This window comes from Numida meleagris, chromosome 1 (assembly GCF_002078875.1).
Source record: "Numida meleagris isolate 19003 breed g44 Domestic line chromosome 1, NumMel1.0, whole genome shotgun sequence".
In the NCBI taxonomy this organism is placed as follows: Eukaryota; Metazoa; Chordata; class Aves; order Galliformes; family Numididae; genus Numida; species Numida meleagris.
Window position 1 is genome coordinate 7,040,281 of NC_034409.1, and position 24,779 is coordinate 7,065,059.

The following is a 24,779-nucleotide window of genomic DNA, read 5'->3' on the forward strand; positions in this document are numbered from 1 at the left end:
GTCTCCCCTGTACTGAGGACTCAGTGGATACCATGGGTATGGCATTTCACTCTCACTAATGAGTTATAATTAATTATTTAGCTATTCCCCTTCCAGCCCTGGCTCACGGCTGGCACCTGGGCGCTCTCTGACTGCACAGCCTGGTGCACGCCACGGCTTTTGAGGAGCCATGGGATTCCATCTTTTCAGTGATTAAGGACTCAGGATCGCACTACCCTTAACATTTTGTTAATGATGTTTTTAAGCAACTTTCCAGCAGTGGGGCTGAACACGCTTCCGGTGATTCATGGCACCTCCAGCTATCCCTGTTCAGATTTCCCTGGGTGGGATCCTGCTCCCCCAGCTATCAGCTGCGTCGTGGTTCTACGGCCATGGGAAGTTTCATTTCCTGCTTCTGGGGCTGCCCAGCAGCATTTGCAAAAAGGAAAGGCATTCTTCTCATTCTTGCTGTTAACCTGTTGGTGACCTCTGAGGAGTGAGCCAAAATTGTCAGGAAGGCTCAGGATATGGCAACATTCATGAGCCCATGGCCATCACCAGACTCTCATTTTCCTTAACTCTCTATTATTATTTTTTAAAGGAGGATATTTCACAGATGTATTTCAATGCATATTTGTGTTTGACATGATTTTTAGCCTCTGAAATGTCTCCAGCGATGCCTGCCCATGGCACCAGCGCTGCATCCTGAGCATCATACACCAAGTTTGGTGGCAAGTAAAGGGATGGAAACCCAGGCTGGAGGTATTGTAAGAGGAAGTAATATGTTTCTCAATGAAGTGACATAGCATAAAAAATGTCCTGACCTGCTTTTCTGTCCTACCAGTGGGGACTAGGGCCATTTTGGCACAAAGTAAAACAAAGCATGCCATCAGTTAGCACAAAGCCCTTCCCACAGGCATATTGTCCCTGGTACAAATACAGCTCTGCATGCAGTCTCAGCATGAAGTTGCTGAGAAAACCAACTGAAAATCTTTCCTTCTCTCCTGAACTATTTGGAGAAAATCCTCAGATGGGGAAACATGCGATTCCTACCTGGACAAGGAGCTCCAGCTTCCTGTCATCAAGGAGGTGCACTTGGCATCTGCGACCCTCCGTCATCTGCAAGAGAGAAGAGACACGTGGCTCAGGGAGTGTGGCTTTCTGTCTTGGCATGTGGTGTGACCACTGTCCTGGGCAGCCCATTCCTTGCCCACCGCCCTCTGGTGCAGACCATTTCCCTAACACCCCCTGCCCCTCCCCTGACACAGCTCCATGCCGTTCCCTTGGGCCCTGTCGCTGTCACAGAGAGCAGAGCTCAGTGCTGTCCCTCCGCTCCCTATGAGGAGCTGTGGGCCGCCATGAGGCCTCCCCTCAGCCTGCTCTGCTCTGGGCTGAGCAAACCCAGGGCCCTCAGCTGCTCCTCGCACACCTTGCCCTCTAGGCCCTTCTCCAACTTCGTAGCCCTCCTTTGGATGCTCTCTAATAGCTTTATGTCTTTAATTATTATATTGATTCAGAGGTGCTTCCATACCAGTTTGATTTATTCCAACTCTTAACACGTAGGAAAATATCAATAAAAATTTTATGTATAGAAGGCTGTTTCTTCCAAGGTACTCTAGATTGAGGTGGTAAGAAGTAAATGTGCCACTGCCTGAGAGAACTCCTCTACAGTCAGCCAAGGCCTTTCCCAACTCTCCATTTGCAAAGAGGAACAACTTTGCTTTGCACAGCTATGGATGTAGGCTCAGCCCCTAAAGCCCTCACCCACACACACAATCCCACTAATGGGATAAGAGCAGCCTAAGCCTCTTTCGCTCTAGGAAATCTCTTCCTCAGCATGACTTGGGCAGCATTCAGGCAGCCCCGGGGCAGTCACGCATGCCTTGGCCCTGCTGTGCTGCTCAGGCTCCTGGTAACCCATCACAAACCATCCAAGGCACATCCTGAGGGTTGAGTGAGTTGAGGGTACACTCCCAAGCATGCATAGCCATGGCCACAGCACGAGATCTTCATCCTCAGCCATAGATTCATAGATTTATTAAGGTTGGAAAAGACCACCAAGATCATCCAACAGTCCACCTACCACTAATACTGCCCACTAAACCATGTCCCTCAGTGCCACATGTTTCTTGAACACATCCGGGAACAGTGACTCCACCACCTCCCTGGGCAGTCTATTCCAGTGCCAACCACTCTTTTGGAGAAGAAGCTTTTCCTAATATCAAACCTGAACCTCCCTTGGTACAACTTGATGTCATTCCCTCTCATCCTATCGCTGTTACCTGGGGGAAGACGCTGACACCCTCCCCATCACAACCTCCTTTCAGGCAGTTGTAGAGAGTGATAATGTCTCCTCTGAGCCTCCTCTTTTCTAGACTAAACAATCCCATCTCCAGCACTATCTTCTCATCCTGCTGGGTGAATCTGTGAGATGCTCCTGTCCTCTTTACCAGCTCTGTCCCATGTCCACCTCCCCACCTCCTGGAGTCAGGACAGTTCAAGCCTTGTCCAGTCCCCGGCCTCTTCCCTGTAGCAAAAATTCAGATGTGCCAACAACTCCAACAATCCTCAAGGTGACCATACAACATAGGGAGCGTATCATGGGACAACTTCAGTCAAAACTCCACTCTATTCAGTGCTGGTAATGCTGGACGTGGAGTGCTGTGTCCAGTTCTGTCTCTTACACAGTACAACAGAGACCTGTACATACTGGAAAGAGCCCAGCATAGGGCCACTAAGATGATCAAGGGACTGGAGCATCTCTGCTATGAACAGAAGCTGAAAGAGCTTACTTACACCTGAGTTGCTCTGGTGAATACTAGAATACCATGCATAACTTCAGTTTTCCTCTTGTTTACCATGAGACAACTGGAGCCCTGACACTGCAGCCAAAGGAAAACCTTATAAAACAAGGCTTCTCATGTCAGCCACTTACTGCAAAGGCAATAAAACGTCTTCTTATGGGAATTTCATCTAGTAAGGAATGCTATGCAAAATAGCTCTTCTCATAAGGTATACTATTTGCTAAGAGATTTTCTCTGTGAACTGTGTATTATGAAGCATTCAGTGTGGTTGTGTAGGTCCCACTCATGTGGCTGCAGGGAACCACAAGCCGTGCTGGGCTTCCACCAAGCAGCATGGTGGACAAAGCTCAGAGCACTCTGCTTCTCTCTCTCTCTCACGCCCTTGCTGTCAGATATCTGCAGCATCCCCAAGATAGGGAGTGTGCATCGATACTGAAGTTTTAACACGAGTTTACCGAAGGCAAGAAAGAAAGCGGTGACTTTCTCGTGGCAGTAACATGTGACAGCAGGGACAGGAGCACAATCCAGCACTCGCATGTTGTATTCAATTAGTTTTTCAAAGTGGAAATGAGAAAAAAAAGAAGGTAAAAGGAGCAAGAAGGAAAATTGACTGAGGTGATGTTTAGTATTTCAGAAAAGGACATTCCTTGCTTTCCCAACCCATCGTTTCATCTCCTCTCAGTGCTCCTGCTGTTTAAAGAAATCCCAAATGCGAACAGCTGGTAGCTGGTTGTATCCAAATGTAGTGAAACTCTGAAATACAGCACAGATGATCGACAAATTGCAAATTCATGAGCATCACTTGCAGGAATGGGGGAGGGAAGAGGAGTGGAGCTAGGGAAATCACACTGCTTCCACATCAGCTCACCCCCAGCTCCTCTGTCCATCAGCAAATCTTTGGTGGCTCTCAAAGACCATGGTAATTTGTATAGTTTGATCATGCAACGTGTGAGCACACTACTTTAATTCTTTAGTGTCACTTCGTTGCTGTGCCTCTTTGTGGTTTGAAGGTTTGTGTTACAGGCTAATGACACTAACTCCTTCCCCTCCCCCTGCTTTATTATTCCATCAGGCATTTGAAGCCCAAATTATGCGTCTTTTACCTTCCTCGGAGCAATACAAACTCTGCTAGATTGTCAACATGGAGCGTTTTACAGCACAGCAAGAAGGAACTGTTTTAGTACAGGCCATCCACGTGGAAGATGGTGCTTCTGATGCTTTGCAATTCCACTTCTCTGTAGTATCTGTTGCACAGCAATGAGTCTGAGGCTGGCTGTGAAGGAACAAGGCAAGGAATCCCTTCCGCTTCTCTGTGTAACAAGAAGGAAAGCCAACACCAGAGCCCTGTGGATGAGACTGTGGGACCTGCAGGTCACTAACGATGAGCTGAGGAACACAAGAATTTGGATAGAAGAAGGCTACAAGGAGAGAACTGTGGTTCTCCACTCCTGAAATTCTTACCCCAAGAAAGATGGAGGAAGCTGAAAGCCATGAGACACAAAGGCATGGGTTTCCCCTCAACATGGAAAAGTAAAATCTCAGCAGAGAAGAAGCAATGGTTGGACAGAGCTGCTGATAGTAGACAAGGACACTTGATGTGAAGGGAAGTGGAGTGATTTGCTCATGATCATGTCCTGCTTTTCACTGAGACTTCAGTGACTCAGTTTTCCTGTATCATCAGCACAGGCCTCTAGTTCTTCTGGAGGTTATGAACCATCTCCTCTGACTTCAGAAAGTAAAAATTCACGTGTCCTAATTCCTCCTGACAGTCCTGGCTCAAGAAGCGCAAAGAGCTGGAGTTGTGTACAAACTCAGTGCTAACAATTCATCCATATGGCAGAGAGCAATATTCTTCATATGTGAAGAGGGGCCAGATGCATTTCGTGGGCCAGACTGATTGCGAATTCAGATGGAAATTATGCACCAAAACACATAACAGTTTTTTTGTTTGTTTTCCGAAACAGCTCAGTACGTCACATTCTTCTGAAAATCTGTCACTTCTTTTCGTGCCTGTACATGCAGTATGACCCCAGAGCGCTCGAAGAGCTGAACATGAGCACTTTTAGAAAGCTGAGGATAATGCATCTCCACCGCGCAGACACAGATGGTGCCTGTGAGGCACATGAAAATCTGAAGAAACCCATTCGTAGGGATGGGGTGCTGGATGCACATGCAGGGCATCATGTTCTATCTGCTCTCTGGCTTTATGGAGAAGAGAAGGATCAGGGAAGACCTTATTGTTCTCTGCAACTCCTGGAAAGGAAGTTGTAGATAGGTGGGGATCAGCCTCTTCTCCCAGGTAACAGCCTAGGACAAGAGCTAATGGCCTTCAGTTGTGGCAGAGGAGGTTCAGGTTGGATATTAGGAAAAAACTTATTCTCAGAAAGAGTGGTGGGCCATTGGTGCAGGCTGCCCAGGGACGTGGTGGAGTTAGCATCCCTGGAGATGTTCAAGAACTGTGTAGATGTGGCACTGAGGGACATGGATAGTGGGCATGGTAGGGATGGGTTGATGGTTGGACTAGATGATCTTCGTGATCTTTTCCAGCATCAGTGATTCTATGAATCTGCACCTGGAAGACAGGAAGAATGATTCTGCTCTCCTTTGCAAGACACTTTAAGAGACATCAATGACAAGTCTTGATGTATGAACTTGATCATGTGAATGTGCTACAGAAAGCTAGTATATCTCCTGGTTACTTGTGGGATCTTCTGTATCTTGGCTGCTTTTCTCAAGGAAAAGACACTTTACTTACCTTTGTCGCAAGCAACAGACTTTAAATATCATTTGGAGGCTCCGACCCAAATATTTACATGACGGTTTTCCTAAGAAAGACCATCTGGCAGCTGTTTTGCACTGCTGCATGGACCACTCTGGCGACTTCCCTACTCTCTATTCATCTTTCCTCTAACTCCAAACACTGGTTTGGAGCGTCCTATAAACTGTCTGCAGCATCTCTGTCTGTTGCTGCATTGCGCTCTGCTAGTCCCCGCGCGTGTGTCATCTTGTCACTAAATTATCTGCAACTGTCCACAGAACTGCTGCATCCACTGCAAACAGCAAAGGCGACAGGAAGGAATGACTCCAAAGGGAACCTTTCCCTTTCAAAATGAAAAAATCCTCTTGGTGAAGGCGCCGTCAAACTAAATAACTCCAAGGCTCCAAATGCAAATGTTATTTACAATGGCATTTCTATAAATACTCATGGCACGTTTCATTAGCCGGTGACTACAGAAATAAAGAGGATATGGCGTATTCTTCCACAACTCAAATCAGAAATTATAATTGGAGGCTGAAAATTTCCTAAACGCTCGCTGCATGTACAGGAGGCAATTACTGTGCTGAGCACACAAAAATCGGTGTCACTCTGCCTGCCGTTTGGACAGACCCGATGAAAGGAGATAGAGAGAGATGACAGCCCGCTGATTAAAATAAAGCATTAGATTAAACACCCTGCTCCCACTTGACCACTTCTTACTGCTTTCCACCCTGCTTGCTTTCCAGGACTAAAGCACTCCTGCACACTCATTTCTCTGCTCTTCCCTTTATCAGAAAGGACAATAATGCTGCAGGCTTACTTCCACCTGAACCTCACTGGCTCAGAGCTCTGAGGGTGGGGAGAAAGACTGGAGAAACTCGAGGCAGAGGGACTGCCATGCAGTCAGTCTGGATGTTGTCCTCATTTCTACCACTTATTTCCACGAGTCCATCCTAAACCAAAAGTGGGATGTCTCGTCTGTAAATTTTTGTTTCAAGAGGGAGAAGAGTGATTTTATTTTGGCAGAAGACTTATGGCATAGGCAGCATTCTAAAATAAGACAACACAGAAGTACAAGTGTTTCTCACTACAATGCATAGAAAACCCAACAGAAAACACTTCTGCCATTCAAACTGATTCACTGGTGATGGTTTCTTATTGGAATGGCTACTTGGTGTTCTGGAACAGGACAGAACAGTTGTAAACCAGTTGTTTTTTCCTAGAAAGGAGACCCTAATCATGCCCTTGAACATTTGCCATCTTTTAGAATCATTAAGGTTGGAAAAGACCTCTAAGATCATCTAGTTCAAACGTTGCAACATGCCCACTAACCATGTCCCTCAGTGCCACATCTGCATGTTTCTTGAACCTCTCCAGAGATGGTGTCTCCACCACCTCCCTGGGCAGCCTGTTCCAGTGCCCAACCACTCCTTTGGAGAATATTTTTTTCCTCATATCCAACCTGAACCTTCCCTGGTGCATCTTGAGGCCACTCCTTCTCGTCCTATGGCTGTTACCTGGGAGAAGAGGCTGACCCCCAGCTCTCTACAATCTGCTTTCAGGCAGTTGAAGGGAGTGACAATGTCTCCCTTGAGCCTCCTCTTCTCCAGACTGAACAATCCCAGTTCCCTCAGCCACTCCCCATAAGACTTGTGCTCCAAACCCAAGCAGCATTTCCATGGCATTTCTATAAGAGAAATAAAATGTCGCATTTTCAAACACATAGCATTTTCAAACAGAGCTTTGGAGCAGAAAGCATGGGCCCAGGAGAGATCTTGTAGATATGGATGGTGCTGACATGTAGAGAAGTAGCAGGGTGATTGGTGATGCATAACCAGACTCAGGCTACTAAAGAAAGGTGGGTTTCCCTGGTACAGAAACCTGAGGCTGTGTGAAATACACACATGGTAAATAGCTAGATGAAAGCCAGAAAATGTATGCCAATTACAATGCTCATCTCCCATAGGATTTGTAGCACCCAAAGAATGTATCAAATACAAGCCTTCTGGCTTTTCCTGCAAGCATTTTGTCCTACCCCTTGAATAATCCACTGCCATATCCCACCGAGTAGGGAATGAAGAATCATGGGATCATAGAGTCATACACTCACAGAATCACAGATTCATACAGCCAAGTCTTCCTGGAGCAGAAGGGAAGGTGTGTGCATAAGGATGGTCTTGGCGTGCCCCAACTGCTCTGTGAGCACTGCGGGAGAGCGACTAGATGAGCACTAAGGAGAGCTGCGGGCTGGGTGACCTGGTGACTTCCCTGCTTTGTCCTGAGAGCTGACAAAAGAGTTCCCAGCTTGCCCAGGGGCTCTGTGCTTCCTGAGAGCTCCAGGCAGTGTTTTCCAGCCCTAAGATCCCCTAGAGAAATCTGCACAGGTTGTTTCTCATGTTGTCTGCAAACAGCCATCAGCAAAAATGTTCTGATTCAGCAAAGCACAGAGCAGCGCACATAAATCCCTTTTATTTCAGCGTGACATAAGCAAGTGTTTAAGTGGCTTACTGTATCAGGGCTGAAATGAAAAACTGTCTCCTACGGTCCTTAAGTCCATTTACAACATCAAGCAATTACTCTCAGGCGAACTTTAAAGCTGGGAATGCCGCTTCTTAACCTCAAAACACTCGGTGCTTGAGCCGTGGAGTTAGAATTAAATGTAATTCCGACGCCGCATTTTAAACCGAGCAGGGCATTACCCGGCAGACGCCCAAATCACCGCTCTGAGAGTGGCTGGCTGCAGAACTCTGCTCTCAGCTATATCCTGAGATAAGAAAGCCCTTTCCTGGATGGGATGGCTTCCTCACTAGAGTGCAGGTTGTGCTGGTTCATGTCACGTATTGTTTTCTTTCTTAAAATAATACAGATCTCAATCTTCTCAAATGGAAGGAAACCAGGCCATCGTGAACCCGCTCTGCCTTCTGATGTTAATGCAGAAGAGGGCTTTCCCAGTGCATACTTCTTACCGTGTTTGACTCTTTCTCCCACATAGCTCTTGCTGTTCCCTTTCTTGGTGAGAAAAAAACAGTTGGCAACTTAAAAATACATCAGCTTCCAGGCAAGATCCTCAGTGTCTGTAAGGCAGGAGCCAAATCTAAGAGAGCTGGGCAGAGCATCCTCTGAGCTCTGGAGATCCCACTGACCTCAGTGGGGTGGCACTGGTTTTAGATTGGAGGATTCACTGGCTACAAATGTCTTATAACTTTCAGTCTTGTAACCTGCCTGGTACTCAGGAAAACTGTTCCACTCCTGTCTTGATATTGAGAAACCTTATCTCGGCTGGTCAGTTGTAAAGGTGGTTCAACATGGACATGTGCTTTGGACCAATGCTTTTAGATGAAGAAAATACCATAGCTCTTAAAATTCTTTTGTACAAGCACGTTTTAAGTGAGTCAGATTACAAGCTGTTTGCACTGAGCATCACTGAGCATCTTTACACGAGGTGAAATCCATTGGTCCACATAACAGCACTGCAACCCGAGGGTCACATCCCATGGGAAGTGACAGGCATGCAGCTCAGGCAGCCCATGGCCTTGTCCTACTGAACTGACTGTGGGATGTGCTATTCATCCCTACTCCAAAGTAATACCCAAAGGGTGCAGAAAGTGATCAAAACACCACTATTACAAAATCTATAGTAAAAGAAGTCCCCTCATCCCTGTGTTAACATGATATGACAGGTAGAAAACCTCCCCTGCTGTAAACTTCCTTGTTAAAGCCCCAGACAACTTGACCAGCATGCAAATTTCTCCTGAGCTAACTCAGCTCAGCCAAGCTGTGCAAAGAACATCTTTATTCATAGAATCATAGAATCATCTAGGTTGGAAAAGACCTTGAAGATGATCAAGGCCAATCACTAGCCTGACCTAAACAGTCCCATCACTAAACCATGTCCCTTCATGGCAAATCCACACATCATTTAAATACCTCCAGGGATGGGGACTCTACCATGTCCCTGGTTAGCCCATTCGAATGCTTGACCAACCCCCTCTGCATAGAATTTTTTTCCCTCCTAGGCTAAATTTATTCTCTAGATAAGACACACTTTAAGGTACCGACTGTTGTTTCACTCCATATGTGCACAGTATATACTGGAAGAGCTTCTGCTCTGCTTGCTATGCACGTAGTATGGTCTAAGGGAAAAGGATCTAAATTAGCTGCTAGGACTCTACCAATAGTGGACTCCACAGCCTTTTACAAGTCACATCAATGTCTCTTTGGGGATTCCTGGTCCCTTTCCAATTCACTCCCTGCTCTGTACTGTAGCAAAACCCATGAGTCATCAGCATGATAATGACCATGCAGTACTAAAGTACATAGCAATTGATCATTACTATATTTCCAAAGATGTTAGGATGTCTGTTAATTTCTCCTACATCTGACTTTTAATTCCTTGTAAATATACATAAAAATGTTGGCTTTTTTTTTTTTTTTGGTACAGTTTCACACTTCAAACATGGCATATTTTCAGCAAACTGTTCCATATATCACTCATTTGTGCAAGCAGACAGGGTGGTAATTACATGAGAGCATCCAAGTCTTCTGGGAAAACATTTGTAGGAGGTTTGGTTTAGTTAGAGAAGAGAATAGGACAATTTATTTGCTACTGAAATTTACGTGGTTTGCTGGAGAAGAAAAAATCAATGTAGGTTCATAGGAAGATGACCAAATTGACCCAAGGCACTAGAAGCCGTAGTATGCATGAAATATTTTTAAAGGACAAATTAAGATTTAAGGCTCAACTTGTCCTTTTAGTGCTTATTGAGTCTATTGTACCAACTGTATCAGCAAGCACTTCGAGGTGTGAGCGGTGATCACCTGGATCAATCGAGCCAAGGCATGGGGCTGTGTATCACTCAGTTAGTTCATAGCAGAGCCGGTCAATAAACAGCACTAAACAGTGTTATGTATAACACATAATAGAAAACGCACTAGCAAAAGTCATTCCAGATGTGAAAAAAAAAGTAAAACATTAATCTGTACACATAATTGCTTTTTTTTTTTCCATCTTGTTTTGAATAACACTGCAAGAATTGATATGCTTCCAGTGTGAAAACATGTCATGGGGTCATTTCCAGCTGTGGCTGAGCATCGGGCTTGGAAGGCATTGGATGCTCAGAGCCAGGGCTGCAGCCTGTGCCTGTGCTGGGCAGCCACCAGCTATATGGAGCTGGGCTGGTGGGTATCGACCCCCAACAGAGCTTCACAGGGCTTAAATCATAGAATTATTAAGGGTGGGAAAGACTTCTAAGATCATCCAGTCCAATTGTCACCACCATGCCCACTAAACCATGGCCCTCAGTGTCCGTTCATCTTCCATGTGATGCCAGATTTTGCACTGCCTACTCGTGCAGAAATGCGCTAGGGATAGAGAGCAAGATTTAAAAATGAGTTCTCTCTGCATCAAGGCAACTCATGAAAATATAAATATGTTCCTCCTGCAACCTATGCAAAGGAGGAATCTGGAATAAAGCTCTCTGCATGAGCCTATCGTTGCCCTGGACATCACCGGCTCTGAAGAACCAGGAAAGGAAGCTCTGTTCTGGAAGAAAATACATCAGCTCTTCAGCACTGTGCAGAATCAATGCAGAAGAGCTGAGGATGGAGACAGTAGAGAGAACAGCCTGATGCAATGTCTGCAAATTCAGCGGCTGGATCCGATACCTCAGAGCATTGCTCTCTGAGGACACGATGCCCATTTTGGAGCGGCTTGCTGCCATGTATGCTGTCGGCTGTGCCTGCAAGGGGGCACTGAGGAAGAGAGGACATAGCCCAGTACCTCTGCATTTACAAATTCCCCAGAGAATCTCCATTGGCACTCCCAGAGCATTTCAGAAAACATCTTCTAGGGTGCAGCACTGAGGCCTCCAGCCTCCCTGCCTTTGGTGAGGCAAGATGGTGACACCACTGGTGGCAGATCTAGGGCTGCAAAGCATAGCATGGAGCCCAAAACACTTCAGGCAGTGATTTGTTATTTTTTTCCCTCCAGATTTTCCTGTTCAGCATTGTGAGAGGCTGTGGAAGTTGCCTTGGCAAGCTGTTTGTTTTTCAGCATGCTTCAATGCTGCAGTGTGTGCGTGCGCGCAAGGCATGGCCCTGTATCTCATTACACATCCCCTAAATCATCCTTGCCCCTCTGAGTGCACGTTTCACTGGGAAATGAGAGCATCCAGGTTCTCCCGTGGCACATATACACATGTGGCAGCCACATGTTGTGATGATGGGCACCAATGGAGACAGCCAGGAGAGAGATCATCCATGAAGAGCAAGGACAACACTGAGTTTTAAATATGGAAAGAACTCAATACACTTTCTGCTCCCTAGAAGAAATGCAAAGTTTCAGCTGCAGATTTTGTGCTGACTCTCAGAGCTGCTCCCTGGGTGTGGGGGCTTTCCATTACTGGCATGCCCTACATAAAGCCAGTGTGAAAGCAGCAGGGTCATTCTCCTGCTGCTCTCCTATCTGCAGAGCAGTTCCCGCTGGAACCCAGTGTGAAATATCTCATCTCAGATGGATGGGATGCCAACAGTGCTGCAGTGTGTGTGGGATGGATGCAGCTACATTGGATCCCATGCAGTCAGGAAACCCAAACAAAGTTGGATTTATTTTGGTTGGGAGATCTGGGAATTTCTAAGAAGGAACAAAAATAATCCAGCCACAGAGCCTGAGCCTTGCAGGTTGGCAAGCTCAACAGTCATTGTTGAAATGTTATGTGTTACATGTAGAATTGTACACACAAAGGATTTCTGTAGCCCAAATTGGGAGTGTTGACCTCTTTTTTTTTTTTTTTTTTTTTTGCAGCTTTCTAGGAGATTTTCAGTGCATTTTAAGGTGAATTTAAATGAAAAGGGTCAATTCACTTCCCTTGTTGAGCCCTCAACATCTTTTTCATAGAATCATAAAGGCTGCAAAAAGCCACTAAGATCATCTAGTCCAACCATCAGCCCATCACCATCATGCCCACAAAACCTTGTCCCTCAGATTATTACATTAGGCAACATCTCATTCCCCAGGCAGGGGATGAAAAATGCATTTCGCTACCCGCTTCTTGAGGGTGGGACACAGCAGCTGTTTAACAGCACCTGAGAACATCATACAACAGCTCAGGACAAGAGAAGAAAGGCAGTGTGTTGGATGGAAAAGGAAGCTGGAGGAAATCCGAAACTGTAACAACATTAACTGCACTGGGAATCAAACTGTGCCTGCTCCTCTGGTCTCCCTTGCAATTTAAGGTTGGGAAAAGACTGAACTGCCACCACATGGAGATGCACCTACCATCAGGCACAGGGCTTCATCAACATGAATGTGCTCCCAGAAGCTCGGAGCTGATCAAACCTCTGCTTAGAGAGAAGGATCAGAGAGGAAACCAGCAAAGTCATTTTGGACCCTTAGTGGAATTCATCTTCAGAGCAGAAGACAGGCACTCCAACTCATTGTGTAGCCTTGGAAAATGGCTTGTGGTTTTCTAGGAAATAGGACATATTGAGATTTATAGCAGTGTTGAGGATTAAGTTGTTAGAAGTCTGGGAGAAGGGGAAATAGCAAGGGATGTTATCAGCTGCGGTGGTCCCCAAAGCCATGTTGAGCAATCTGCTTCTGGCTTAGGAAGCCAGATTGCGTGAGAGAGGCTGGGACAGCCTGGGCAGTGGAGTTGGAGGAGGCTTGCAAGCAATTCAGCTGCAGCTTAACCTTGCCAGACTGCTGGGCCCTGGGGCTAGGGCTGCAGGGCAAGCTGCTCTCTTGTTGGAAGGAGCGACCCAGCAAGGATGGCCAGAGGTTGGCATTGCCACTGACCTTGGGATCCAGCTGTGTCCCCAAGTACACCTTATCCTGCAGTGAAGCCTGGGGACCTCAGGGAGCCACTATCACCTGCTCTGCTTTGAATGTAAGATGCTTCCAGTCCCTGAGAACTGAGTGTGAGCATGGCTGTGTGCTATGCTTGTCCCAGTGATCCACCCCATTCCTGCTTCACTGGTGAGAAGTGGGTCACACAATGCCTTACTGCAGCTTCAGGGGACACTGCTGGACCCTGACCCCAAACCTGGTTGGTGCTGGATCAACACTTTCCCTCTGTTCTTTTTCTGAGAGTCTCACCCTTTTGGTAACGCATGACCATCTCCTTCCAGGCTGATTCTTGAGACTTCAATCTCATCACTGCACCTTCCAAGTTCTCTCTAATATATATATATATTTCCCCATACAGTTGTTACTCATACAGTAAGTAACAGCAGTAACAAGGAGGATGTGTATGACTGGAAGAACCTGTGATGATGTGGGATGAGATCCCATGACTTGGAATGTCCTTCCTTGACCCATGTCCTTGGTGATAACACCCAACACACTAACTGAAGCCCTTGGCTTTGCTGAACAATACAACATGATCTCTGCAGAAAATCCTCTTTGCACCATGCAGTACTGCATTGCCTATGGTCCTGAGCGACGCAACGCTGTGACCATGGTATCACCAAATACCAACTCACACTGTTAATGCAATAATGAGTTCAGATATGCAACAAGACCATTGGGAACTGTATACCAGGAGAGAAGGGAACATAACAGCTCTCTGTGACATAAGGCACGTCCCCACCTGACACCAGTACTCATGGGCCTGGATAAAGGGATCCAAAGGCAAGAGCATCCCCCACAGCCTGAGGACATCCCGTCCATGGTTTTCCTTAAACCAAACCCTAAATCTTCCCGTGGCCTGGCAGTGGGGTTAAAGTTATCACACATGCACACAAAAACAGAGCTTGCATTGCCTTGAAAGGACAAACCCCAAAGAACTCCTGTGCACAGAGGCCAGTGCATCAGCTGCTGTAAATCAAGTTAAAACCTCCTAAAAACAAGTAATGATGTTTCATCTTTTTGGAAGCTATTGGTAAATTGCTCCAGAAAGGTCAGCACAAGCAGCTTGGAGACACCAAGAACTGGATTATCTTTAAGGTCCCTTCCAACCCAAGACATTCTAAGATTCTGTGATTCTAAGCCAGGCAGGTGAACCATTGCCTGGACAGGATCAGTATCAGAGGTTCAAGGAGGAAGAGGCTAGTTATGACCATTTTAGCTCCACCAAACCCTCTTTGGTGCCTAGCAAGCAGGAAAAATAGCACAAACACCCACACCAGTGGTGGCCCCCTCTGCACATGGATGGGAGATGCTCATCAGACCCCAAGGACAGGTACAGAGGGGTGGGAGTCCAGGGGTGGGACCCTGGAGTCCAGCAGCAGCAGCAGAGCCAAGATCCAACCCCTCCACAGTGCCGCTGCGTGCGGTGCACAGGCACCACACCTCCTTCCCGGTGGAAAGGGAGAGTGATGCCGAGGTTTTGTTCAGGATGAGGTTTTTAAAACCCCAAACCAAAGCAGTGAGCTGGGGGTTTGATTTCCCCGTGACCTGGCTTGCCTGGGAGAGGAGATCTGCCCACTCACTCCCGCATCTGTGTGTGCTCCATTGCTAAACCACTGCCGGGGCTATTATTAGAAACAATTGTCTCTCCTGGAAATTTTACACAGAGGCTTGGAACAACTTTTCTCATACCCTCCCCAGCAGCAAGCGGGCTAACAATGCAGCCAAGGAGCCCTCCTTCCGTGGAGCGTGTCTGCAAGGCGTGCAGATACACCCAGACGGGCACAGTTCAGAAATACAGCCATTTATTTGTCTTTTCCAACCCTGGATCTGCAGCAACTTTTCTGCCCTGATTTAGCCAAAGGTGCACAAGGGAAGGGAAAAACATGCCAGGGGCTTTAGCCCTCGTGAAGCCCCCAGCTCTGTGTTAAACTTGCTGCAGCCATTTGGAAAGGGAAGGAGCAGTCCATCTTAGCAGGGACAAGCATCCAGATCGGCGGGGAGGAAATCGTACACCAGCCCTTCTCCCCCACACCCTCAGACCCAAAAAACCACAGCCTCAGAAGCCTGGTTGCCTAGCTCTTCTCAGTTACTCGCCCACCAAATTCAAGGTTGATTTATTTTTATTTTTATTTTTTTAATTGGTGGGAGGAACGGAGAAGGAAATCAAAGGGCAGAGCATTTCTCTCCGTTTCAGATAAATGGAGGGAGGGGGCGTGGAGCCGCTCGCACACTGCGGCTTGGGCTTCCCTGTGGGGTTGGGGCTGGAAGGGAACCCCGGGGCCTCCCTGCTGCAGACAAAGACCCCGTTTTACCTTCTCCTGTCCCTCGGCGGCTCCTCAGCTCCACTCCGGGGCTGAGAGCATCCCGATGCGGCAGTGTTGGAGGCCGCGGTGCTATCGCCTCGCATCCATCTCTCGCACCTCCTCGGCGGCTCCACGGCCCTTCCTCTCTTCCCCGCTGCCCTCTACAGGGTCCCTGGCCTCCCTAGGAATGGGGCGGTGGGCAACTGCTTCGCCCCATGCTCCGCTCTGCGATGCTGCAGACCGCTTTCCCCTTCCTTTCCCTGCTTGCCAGCCTCCGGCACCCGGTTCCTGCACAACCGCCACCGCGCTGTGAGATTGGAGTGGGAGAGGAGGGAGGAGGAGGAGGAGGAGGAGGGGAGGAAGGAGGAGGAAGGCGGGAGGAGGGCAGCAAGCAGCAGTTGGCGCTGGGTCATGTGAAGCAGACGAACCCGGCTCTGGCCTGCCGACATCTGGGCTCCCCCTCGCTTCTGGGAGGAGGAGGAGGATGGCACGATGGAGGGACGGCAGGGTGGAGGATGGAAGGGTGGAGGGGTGGAAGGACGAGAGGATAGTGGGATGAAGGAATGGAAGGGAGTGGGGGTGATAGCTTTCACCCTCTCAAACCCACATGTGGACACCTTGTGAGGATAATGGGGGGATGCTCTGAGTGCACACACAGCCCTGGTGGAGGGGAAGAGGAGGGCAGTGAGGGACTGGGGTGCCACAGGGTGGGTAAGCAATGGAGCCCTTGGGGATGGGGCTTCCACTCTCTGCCAGATTCCCCCCTCCACCCTCAGGTGGGAAGGATGCAGCTCGTGATGGGATGGAACAGCGGAGGATGCTACCTGGCAGTAAAGCATCTGTACAGACCACACTAGCAATGCCAAGGATATGGCTATTTATTAATTAAGTCAGTCATAGAATCATTAAGCTTGGAAGAGACCTGTAAGATCACCTAGTCCAACCATTCACCCATCCCCACCAAACCCACTAACCAGGTCCCTCAGTGCCACATCTACTATTGTCTTGAACAATAGGACAGTGACACTGTCCAGGGACAGTGACACCGCCATCTCCCTGGGCAGCCTGTGCCAATGCATCACCAGTCTTTCTGAGAAGAAACTTTTCCTCATATCCAGCACAAACTTCTCCTGGCACAACTTAAAGCCATTACCTCTTGTCCCAGTCAAAAACGACAATGCATGTTTGCCTCCAGGTAAGGAAAAAGTGCTGGTTAGCTGATTCAGACACCTACACTGCAATGCCCATGAGTATGGCTCTGACTTGCTGTTGCTGCTTTGCCTTCCCATCAGAGCTTTCTTTCTGGGCCTGCGGTTGCTCCCAAGAGGTAAAAACCCCAAGGTTGCCATTGTGCCATGCTTGGGCACAGGCTGGCCAGAAGTTGGTCTGCTCTGGGAGGGGAGGTTGGGAGGTGAACCCTTTCCTTCATTTGTTCTTAGTCAAGGAGAAATAGATCCTAAATCTTTGCCCTATAGGAAGGAGGTACAGCCACTCTCCCAGAATAGAGGTGGGCAGAGCTGGGAGTCTGATTTAGCTGGGGGTGTTCCTGGATTTGTCTGCTGTCAGACTGAAAGCAATGACCATGCCAAGAGATGATGCAAGCCCTGACATCCGCTCTTCTGCAACACGTGTGGTGGCCTGCAATGTGGTTTGGGGTGCAATAGTAAAAAACTTGAGCATCAACACAATTCTCTCCCCTTTCTTTAAGGACACAGACAAAAAATAGAGCCACAAATGCAACCACAGACAGGCTCGCTCCACCCAAGGGCCGGCTTTGGTTAAAGGGCTAAATATAGAGGTAGCTCTGGTTGCTGATGGTTAAGAGCAAGTGGCTGAGGTGGCCCAGCTCTGCCTGGGAGGCCATCCAAGGTCAGGACACAGTGGCAGGAGGCAGTAAAGATACCCATCTCTGTCCCAGGAAAAGCAAAGGGAGCCGGACTACATTGCAAGGGTAAAGCTGCTGGGGTTTGCTGAGTCCATGCAATCCTGGTCTATGTCAATCTGCAGAGTAGCTGTGAGGGGTAACCAACAAAATACAAATTTCAGAATATCCTGGAACTTTTATCCCATAATTTCAGGCAGGGGAAAAACTTAAAGTTGTTTCCTAAATTTTGTTTTGCTCTTTTCCTTCAGCTAAGGTCACAACAAATCTCCAGCAGGTTCTGCCTTCTTCAGTAGTAGTAGCAAAGAAGATCATGTAGGCCTAAAACTCTGCTGTGGTTCCGCTCAGAGTTTGAACGCTGCTTGGGACTAGCAATGAAAAATCCCATTCTCAGGCTGTCTCTCACTAAAACAGGAGGCAAAGCTGCTTCAAAGGAGTGCTCACCATGCAGGTGCCTGCTCGTGCTTTTTTTTGGTACAGGAATATGCCAAGGCTATAGGCTTTGCCCTTGGGATAGGAAGAACCTTCACATAGCAAAGCCCCAAGGCAATTTCCACACCTGTCACTGAATGGCACACATTGTCCTTCCCTAACCCATTTTCTCATGGCAGGTTCTGCCTCCAAACCCAGAGTGGAGCCAGGGTGTGGTATAGTGTTATCCAGCTGGTGGTAAAAGAGCTCACCTGGAGGATTAAAGTAACAGCAAGAGATTGGAAGCCTCTAATTGGAAACTAATTTGCTTCAAGCATAGCGTAAAGAGCTGGAAAGCAAGGCTTGCTCTGCCCAGAGCTTTGATTTTCATTTTTCAGTGCAGGTGTGGGGAGTTCCGTTAGACCTGGCTTGGAATTACAGGTTTCCAGCAAGAGTTCAGCCTCTCCCTTCAGCACTAAGCCAAATAAACAGGCATGAGTTTTGCACAAATCTGGAGGCAGCCACAGAGCATCCTTTCTCATGCCTCCTGAAGAGTTTGTTTTCTGGTGGGCTTGTCTACTGAAGGTACCCAAAGTGTATCCCACTGCACCCAAAGTATCTGTGTGATTCCAATGGATCCTCCAATACCTTTGGGGCACTGGCACCAAGAGGGAAGGACCTGGGTCACAGCCCAATCTCACATTTCCTTAATCCTCTATTTCATGATGAAACATTTGTAATAAAAATAAATTACTGTTCTGAGTAAATATAGTATCCTATGGGCCTAGCAAAGATCCTGGAAATGTTTGTTACAACATGGAAGAATAATAGAGCATTGTTTTTACCAAGGGTCTATCATGAAAATGAAACTAGACAGAGTTGTCTTCTCCCAGAATGGGACAAGAAACTCTTTCTGGATCTTCTCCTTGGTTCAATTTGCTCCTTCCCAGAAAGATCCTGGCCAGATCCGGGCTAATTCCTTAGTAATAGGGTGTTTCCCCAAGCTACAAGGGCAGCAGGGTGGAAAAGAGGGTCTGTGAAGGACATAGTCCAACACTTGCAGACATTTGTTCGTGTGTGTATAAGTAGACAGAAACAGAAATTCTCAGAGTGGATGTAGACCTCAAAGCCTACCCCAGGCTGACTGAAGCCTGCAGGTTGGCTGCACTGCAGTGTAGAGGCAACACCTTGTGCTACCCAGAGTTCGCTCTCCCCTTCTTCCTCTCCCAGGCACATGCTGGAATTCAGACTTCCTCAACAGTATCTTTTCAGGAAAACATACACACAAACACACACACACACACACACACACACACACACACACACACACACACACACACACACACACAAAGCATTCACCTCCTCTCTTAACGTCCTAGCTATAATTCAGCAGCAGCAGCAAGAGTGCTTTTTTTCAAGGAGCTTCTGTAATTTCACAAGGTCTCTGGATCTGTCAATACCCAAACAATAGAGCCCAGTAACAAACATTTAGTCTTGAGGTAGCAGAGCTGCTGTCATTGCAATGATTAGAAGCAGGCAATAGCTGCATCTCTTCCAAGCTGCTCTGTATCATGGCAAGACCCAAAGAGACAACAGTAACCCAAATATTTAACTTTCATATACACAGGGGGAAGCCTCCAGCAGCCACATGCCTATGTGCCAAAATAACAACATGCTGATTCCTTTTGTTGGCTCCTGATAACGAAGCAAGGAACAAACACCGTGGCCTTGCGCTGAAGAACCGTGGTTGACAATTCATTTCCACTCTCCTTAGCAAAGATTAAAGTACTGAAATATTTTACAGAGAAACAGAAAACATGATGATAGGATTATGGTGCCTTCAAAATGTGTGAGCTGTTACATGAACATTTCTTGCGTTTTCAGAAAAGCTTAATGAATATTGTCTATCCTTCAACTGCATTAATTAGCACTAACGAGTTGGAGGAGATGTCATGTCATGAAGTAATATTCACACTAAGACAGTGATTTGCATCCATAAGCAGTGCAGTGCTTTACAGAAGTCAATGTTATTCCCCCGTATGGTGCATCAGAGACCCATGGAAGTTGAGAAGGATGCTTTCAAAGAACATTTAGGATATGCTGAAGGTATCTAACTGCCAGCCGCCTGTGGGAGGTGTTTGAGGGTCTAACTCCCATTGATTGCATAACTTGTACTTTTTGAGTGGCAGTAAAAGGTTGGAAAACCTCCAACACTTAAAAAACAACATGATCTTAGAGAATCATAGAATCATTAAGGTTAGAAAAGACCACAAAGACCATCTAGTCCAACCATCCACCCATCCCCACTGTGCCCACTAACCGCGTCCCTCAGTGCCACATCTACATGTCTCCTGAACACCTCCAGGGATGGTGACTCCCGCACCTCCCTGGGCAGCATGCGCCAATGCCTCACCACTCTTTCTGAGAAGGATTTTTTCCTAATACCCAACTTTAACCTCCCTTGACACAATTTAAGGACATTCCCTCTCATCCTATGGCTGTTTCCTGGCAGAAGAGGCCGACCCCCTCCTCACCACAACCTCCTTCCAGGTTGCTGCTGAGAAGGATAAGGTCTCCCCTGAGCCTCCTCTTCTCCAGACTGAACAATCCCAGTTCCCTCGGCTATTCCCCATAAGACTTGTGTTCCAGACTCTTCACAGCTTCGTTGCCCTTCTCTGGACATGCTCCAGGGTCTCATCATCTTTCTTGTAGTGAGGGGCCCAAAACTGAACACAGTACTGACGTGCGGCCTCCATGCAAAAATTGTCTCAACTCTAGGAAGCAGAAGCCGGCCTGATGTGACCCAGCCATTCCCCCCAAGTCACCAGGCTGCTCTTTTCCACTTCCACAGACCACAGCCAGTGAGAGAGATGAAAAGCTGTCAGTTTCACTGCTGAATCTGTCCCCATCACCTCATTTTTATTCTAGGATGAACTATGTCCTTGAGATAGCTTATGCTGACAGCTTTGGAAACCAGGTCGAAACCACAATGGAACTCATTCAGAAATGCAAAATGCCATCACTCAGCAGCAAGACTTGACTCATATAACTGGAAGAGTAATAACAACTGTCATGGCACAGCACACTTCAAACTGGAATATCTCCAAATTTGCTGTGTGGAGCACGAGTTGTTTCTAATTAAGCCTTCCACTGAACTGCTTCACTTCTGAGACGATCTGTGGGTGTTACTTCCCACTGCCATGCTTTCATTAATTTCCAGGACAATCCCTTAAGTAATTGGGGCACAAAGGGAGGGGGGAATCGGAGAAACAGGAATTTAGCTTTGGACAAAATAAGCCTCTGGGGCATCTGATTAATTTTCTCACAGGCTTAAAGGATCTCAGAGCTGAAGAGGGAAGAAGGCAGACCTCGCCATTCCCAAAGAGTCAGCGCAATAAATCCCCATTCATTAGGTGAAGAAAATGCATGCTGGGAGGACACTGAGCTATTAGATAGCTCAAATGAAGCTGAGCTGGTCTATTTATAAAATTTGGTCTTCGCAAGGCAGTCAAAATGGATGGTGGGTCACAAATCCTGTCTGCTGCCTGCAGCTCCAGCCTGGGGCTGAGAGAGGGACACAAGTCACATGTAGGTCACCCGTGTCCCAGTTAGCTCAGAATAATCCTGGCATGCAAGAGACCAAACAATTTGAGCAGCTGAAGTGTGCATAAGGGAATAAAGATGACCTCCTTCTCTGGGTTGTCCAGGCCTTTCTGGGGAGACATCAGGGAAAGGGGTAGTTCTTGTGGTCCCCTCATTCTTTGCATCCATCCAGAGCTGTGACCATGGAGAAGACAGAAGGAAATCTTCCACATGGAAAGTGCTGGGAGCCATCCATGCCCTTGCAGAAGGAGTAGAAAAGGTGAGAGTTTCCCCTCTGTGATAGGAACTCCTTCACACCAAAGCTCCTGTGGAGTGGAGGAGACAGAGTATTTCCATTTTCACTTGGAATGGCCTGAAAGCAGAGCAATACAGGAAGGTGTGGATGTGATGGGTGCCTCTTCTGTCACTAAAATGGGCTGCATGGTGGTAGGTGAGAAAGTCTTACCCCAAGAGAGAAGAACAGGGGCTGGTGGAGAAGATGGATAGTGGAGGCATGGAGGAAAACCAGAAAACAGTTGTTTTGTTGGCAACTAAGGCCTGGAGAGATGCTTTCAGACCACTGACACGGTGCAGTAAGAAAATAAATGCAAATAATAAGAGGAAATCTCATTCCTACAAAGGCAAATGGAATACTTCCATCTATGCAAGGGAAAACACTGAGTAAATGGCAAATAACTGAGAACAAGGCTGAAGAAAGAGGAGGTTCTCCCCACCCTTTTTTCAGATGTCACATCTAGTGAGCGCTGGTGAGAGCCACCTAGGAGCCTTCCCAGGTAACAAAAGGCAGCAAAGGTAATTGTGAAGAACACAAAATGAATCAGCTGAGTTCTCTGGTCCCAGCAGCGTGCCTCCTGGTAAGTAAAATCTACATGTAGCTCTTGGATGGGGCTGCATAATAAAGCACTTCCTTTTGCGTGGAAAAGGAAAGCAAATTAATTCTGCTTTTATTTGGCATCTGTGCTCTTTTTATTTTGCATGATTTCAGATAAGAATTTTTTTGTAGATTTACACTGCCTTCTACTGTGGATCATAAAACTTACACTGGTTGGAAAAGCTTTATATTTCTAAGGGTGACACGTTTTGCAGAAGTCCTGAGAACATTCTAAAATGATACTGAAATAATTACTGACAACTTCTGCTAAATAAGTTTTAAAATATATGTATTAAATTCCAGCCAGACAATACTTTCAATTACAACATTTAAAAAAGGCTCATGACTACTTCAAATGCCCTGAAAAGAATTTCAGCCTCCCTACTTTCTTATGTCAAAATATTTTTCCAAGAGCCATACACACAAAAAAAGGATCATTACTGAAGTGATACAGCCAACGACAATCTTAGCAACAGAAACACAATGTTCTGCAAGCTTACTTGCCAGTTTCTGTTACTTTTCGGACGTACTTTTCTGTTTCTTAAAATATTTTTCTCTTCTCCATTGTTTGCCCTCGAAACAATATAAAGGAAAGCTGATTATCATAAGTAATTATTTTTGTAGTCAAATCTGCTGTAGGTGCTAGCAGGGGGTAGCCTAATTTCAGATGCAGGTGTGGTTTTTAGATAACCTTTTCTCCTTATTGAAAGTTTTCACTGTCTCTGAGGCAAGATCATTACCTAGGCTGAACAGATGGGAAAATGGAGCCATAGAGAGATCAATTTACCTGGGTAAGATCCCATAGAAAATTGGAGAGAGATCTGGGAATAAATCACATACCTTGTGACACCAAAGCCTGTGTGCAAACTCAAGACCCTTCTTCCCCCAGCTAATGAATCAGTGATTAACAAAGGCTGCTCCATTTCTGACAGTTTAATCAGTGATTTCTACTTTACACTTTGGTTTGCTCTGGCTTTTTTAATCTTTATGAGGCAATCCTTGCAAAGAGAGGAAGCAAACAAAATAAATCTAGGAGCAAGTGAACCCTCGTGTCATAAAAGTGCAATGAACAGATTTCATTTGCCAGAAAATATTTATCTGACCAATAGCATTTGCATTTAGGCCCAGTCAATTGCTTTAATAGCAAGCACCCAAATTACATTTCATATGAAAACATTTAAGATGGACCGAGCATCTTCCAAATAAACATAGCAATAATCATAATAGTGCTCTTTTAGAGCCGAAGGCTCAGTGTTACTTGATTTATTGTTTAACTTGAGTCTAATTGCTGCGTATCTGACATCTCTGGGAGCATGGGCTTCTACGGCTCATCTGAACACAATTTCCTTTTCATTACCAAAGCACACCAGGAATAAAATCCAGCTCTTCCAATACCCTGTCCAGGGCAGTCACCACAAGACTATTAACCGTCAGCTAAGAATATTGAAGTGCTCGATTAATTCACTCCATAAATGTTGCTCATTTCCCCTCCGCAGGCAGTGGCCTGGTTTCTGAGAGCCCCGTGATCTGCACAGTTGGCTCCAAGCAAGGTCTCTGCAATGCCTAGCAGTGGTTGCACAGAGCCATGGAGACCTCCAGCCACGAAGAGGCAGGAGTCACTGGAAGTGGCATGTTGATGGACTGAGCAGTCCTTGCTGCCTGGTTATTATTTGGGAAAAAGGAGTCTTGGGTTTCAGTGCCTTCTTTGAGGACACTCTGTGTTGGTAGAATCATAGAATCATAGACTATGATCCTGAATTGGAAGGGATCCACAAGGATCATTGAGTCCAACTGCTGTCTCCACACAGAACCACCCAAAATACAAACCCTATGTCTGAGAGTATTGTCCAAATGCTGCCTGAACTCCGGCAGCTCGGGTCTATGCCCAGTGCCCCATGGAGCCTGTTCCACGCCCATTGCCCTCTACTGAAGAACCTTTCCTCAATACACAAAGGTGTCAGGACGCATCTGTCTGCAGGCAGTGTGCTGATTCCTAAAAAATCAGCACTAAACATCCAGTCCTCACTTTGGGAAAAAGTCTGACCTGGCCAACCTAACTCAGAGCTAGAATTTGCATGCAAGTTTTTGGAATTGCCCTGAAGCATTTCTTCGCCATGACCACCTTCTCTCCAAGAAGCAAAAAGCAAGAGGGATTTTGTCTCTGAAGACTGATTAACATCAACTGCTCATCTACCATCAAAAACATTGCTTAGTGGTCACTGTAATTTTAATTTCTGCAGCTCTGCAATGTCATTGCAGTCTTTGGGCTATGGAAAACTAGATGCATGTTTTTAGTATGGGGAAGGATGGGTTTATGAT

The 24,779-nt window shown here is 46.7% G+C and overlaps 1 protein-coding gene across 5 annotated transcripts in view; it reads right to left on the bottom strand.

Moving 5' to 3' along the window:
• FRMD4A (FERM domain containing 4A) overlaps nt 1–24,779 on the bottom strand; it is a 207,750-nt gene that overhangs the window by 126,006 nt on the left and 56,965 nt on the right. For 4 of the 5 annotated variants that reach the window (XM_021384406.1, XM_021384405.1, XM_021384404.1 and 1 more), the window contains exon 2: nt 1,033–1,098. In XM_021384406.1, coding sequence (XP_021240081.1) covers nt 1,033–1,098 — 66 coding nt within the window. Of the gene's footprint in view, nt 1–1,032; nt 1,099–15,702; nt 15,840–24,779 lie in introns of those variants that run through there. The other variant, XM_021384407.1, reaches the window with a different exon arrangement.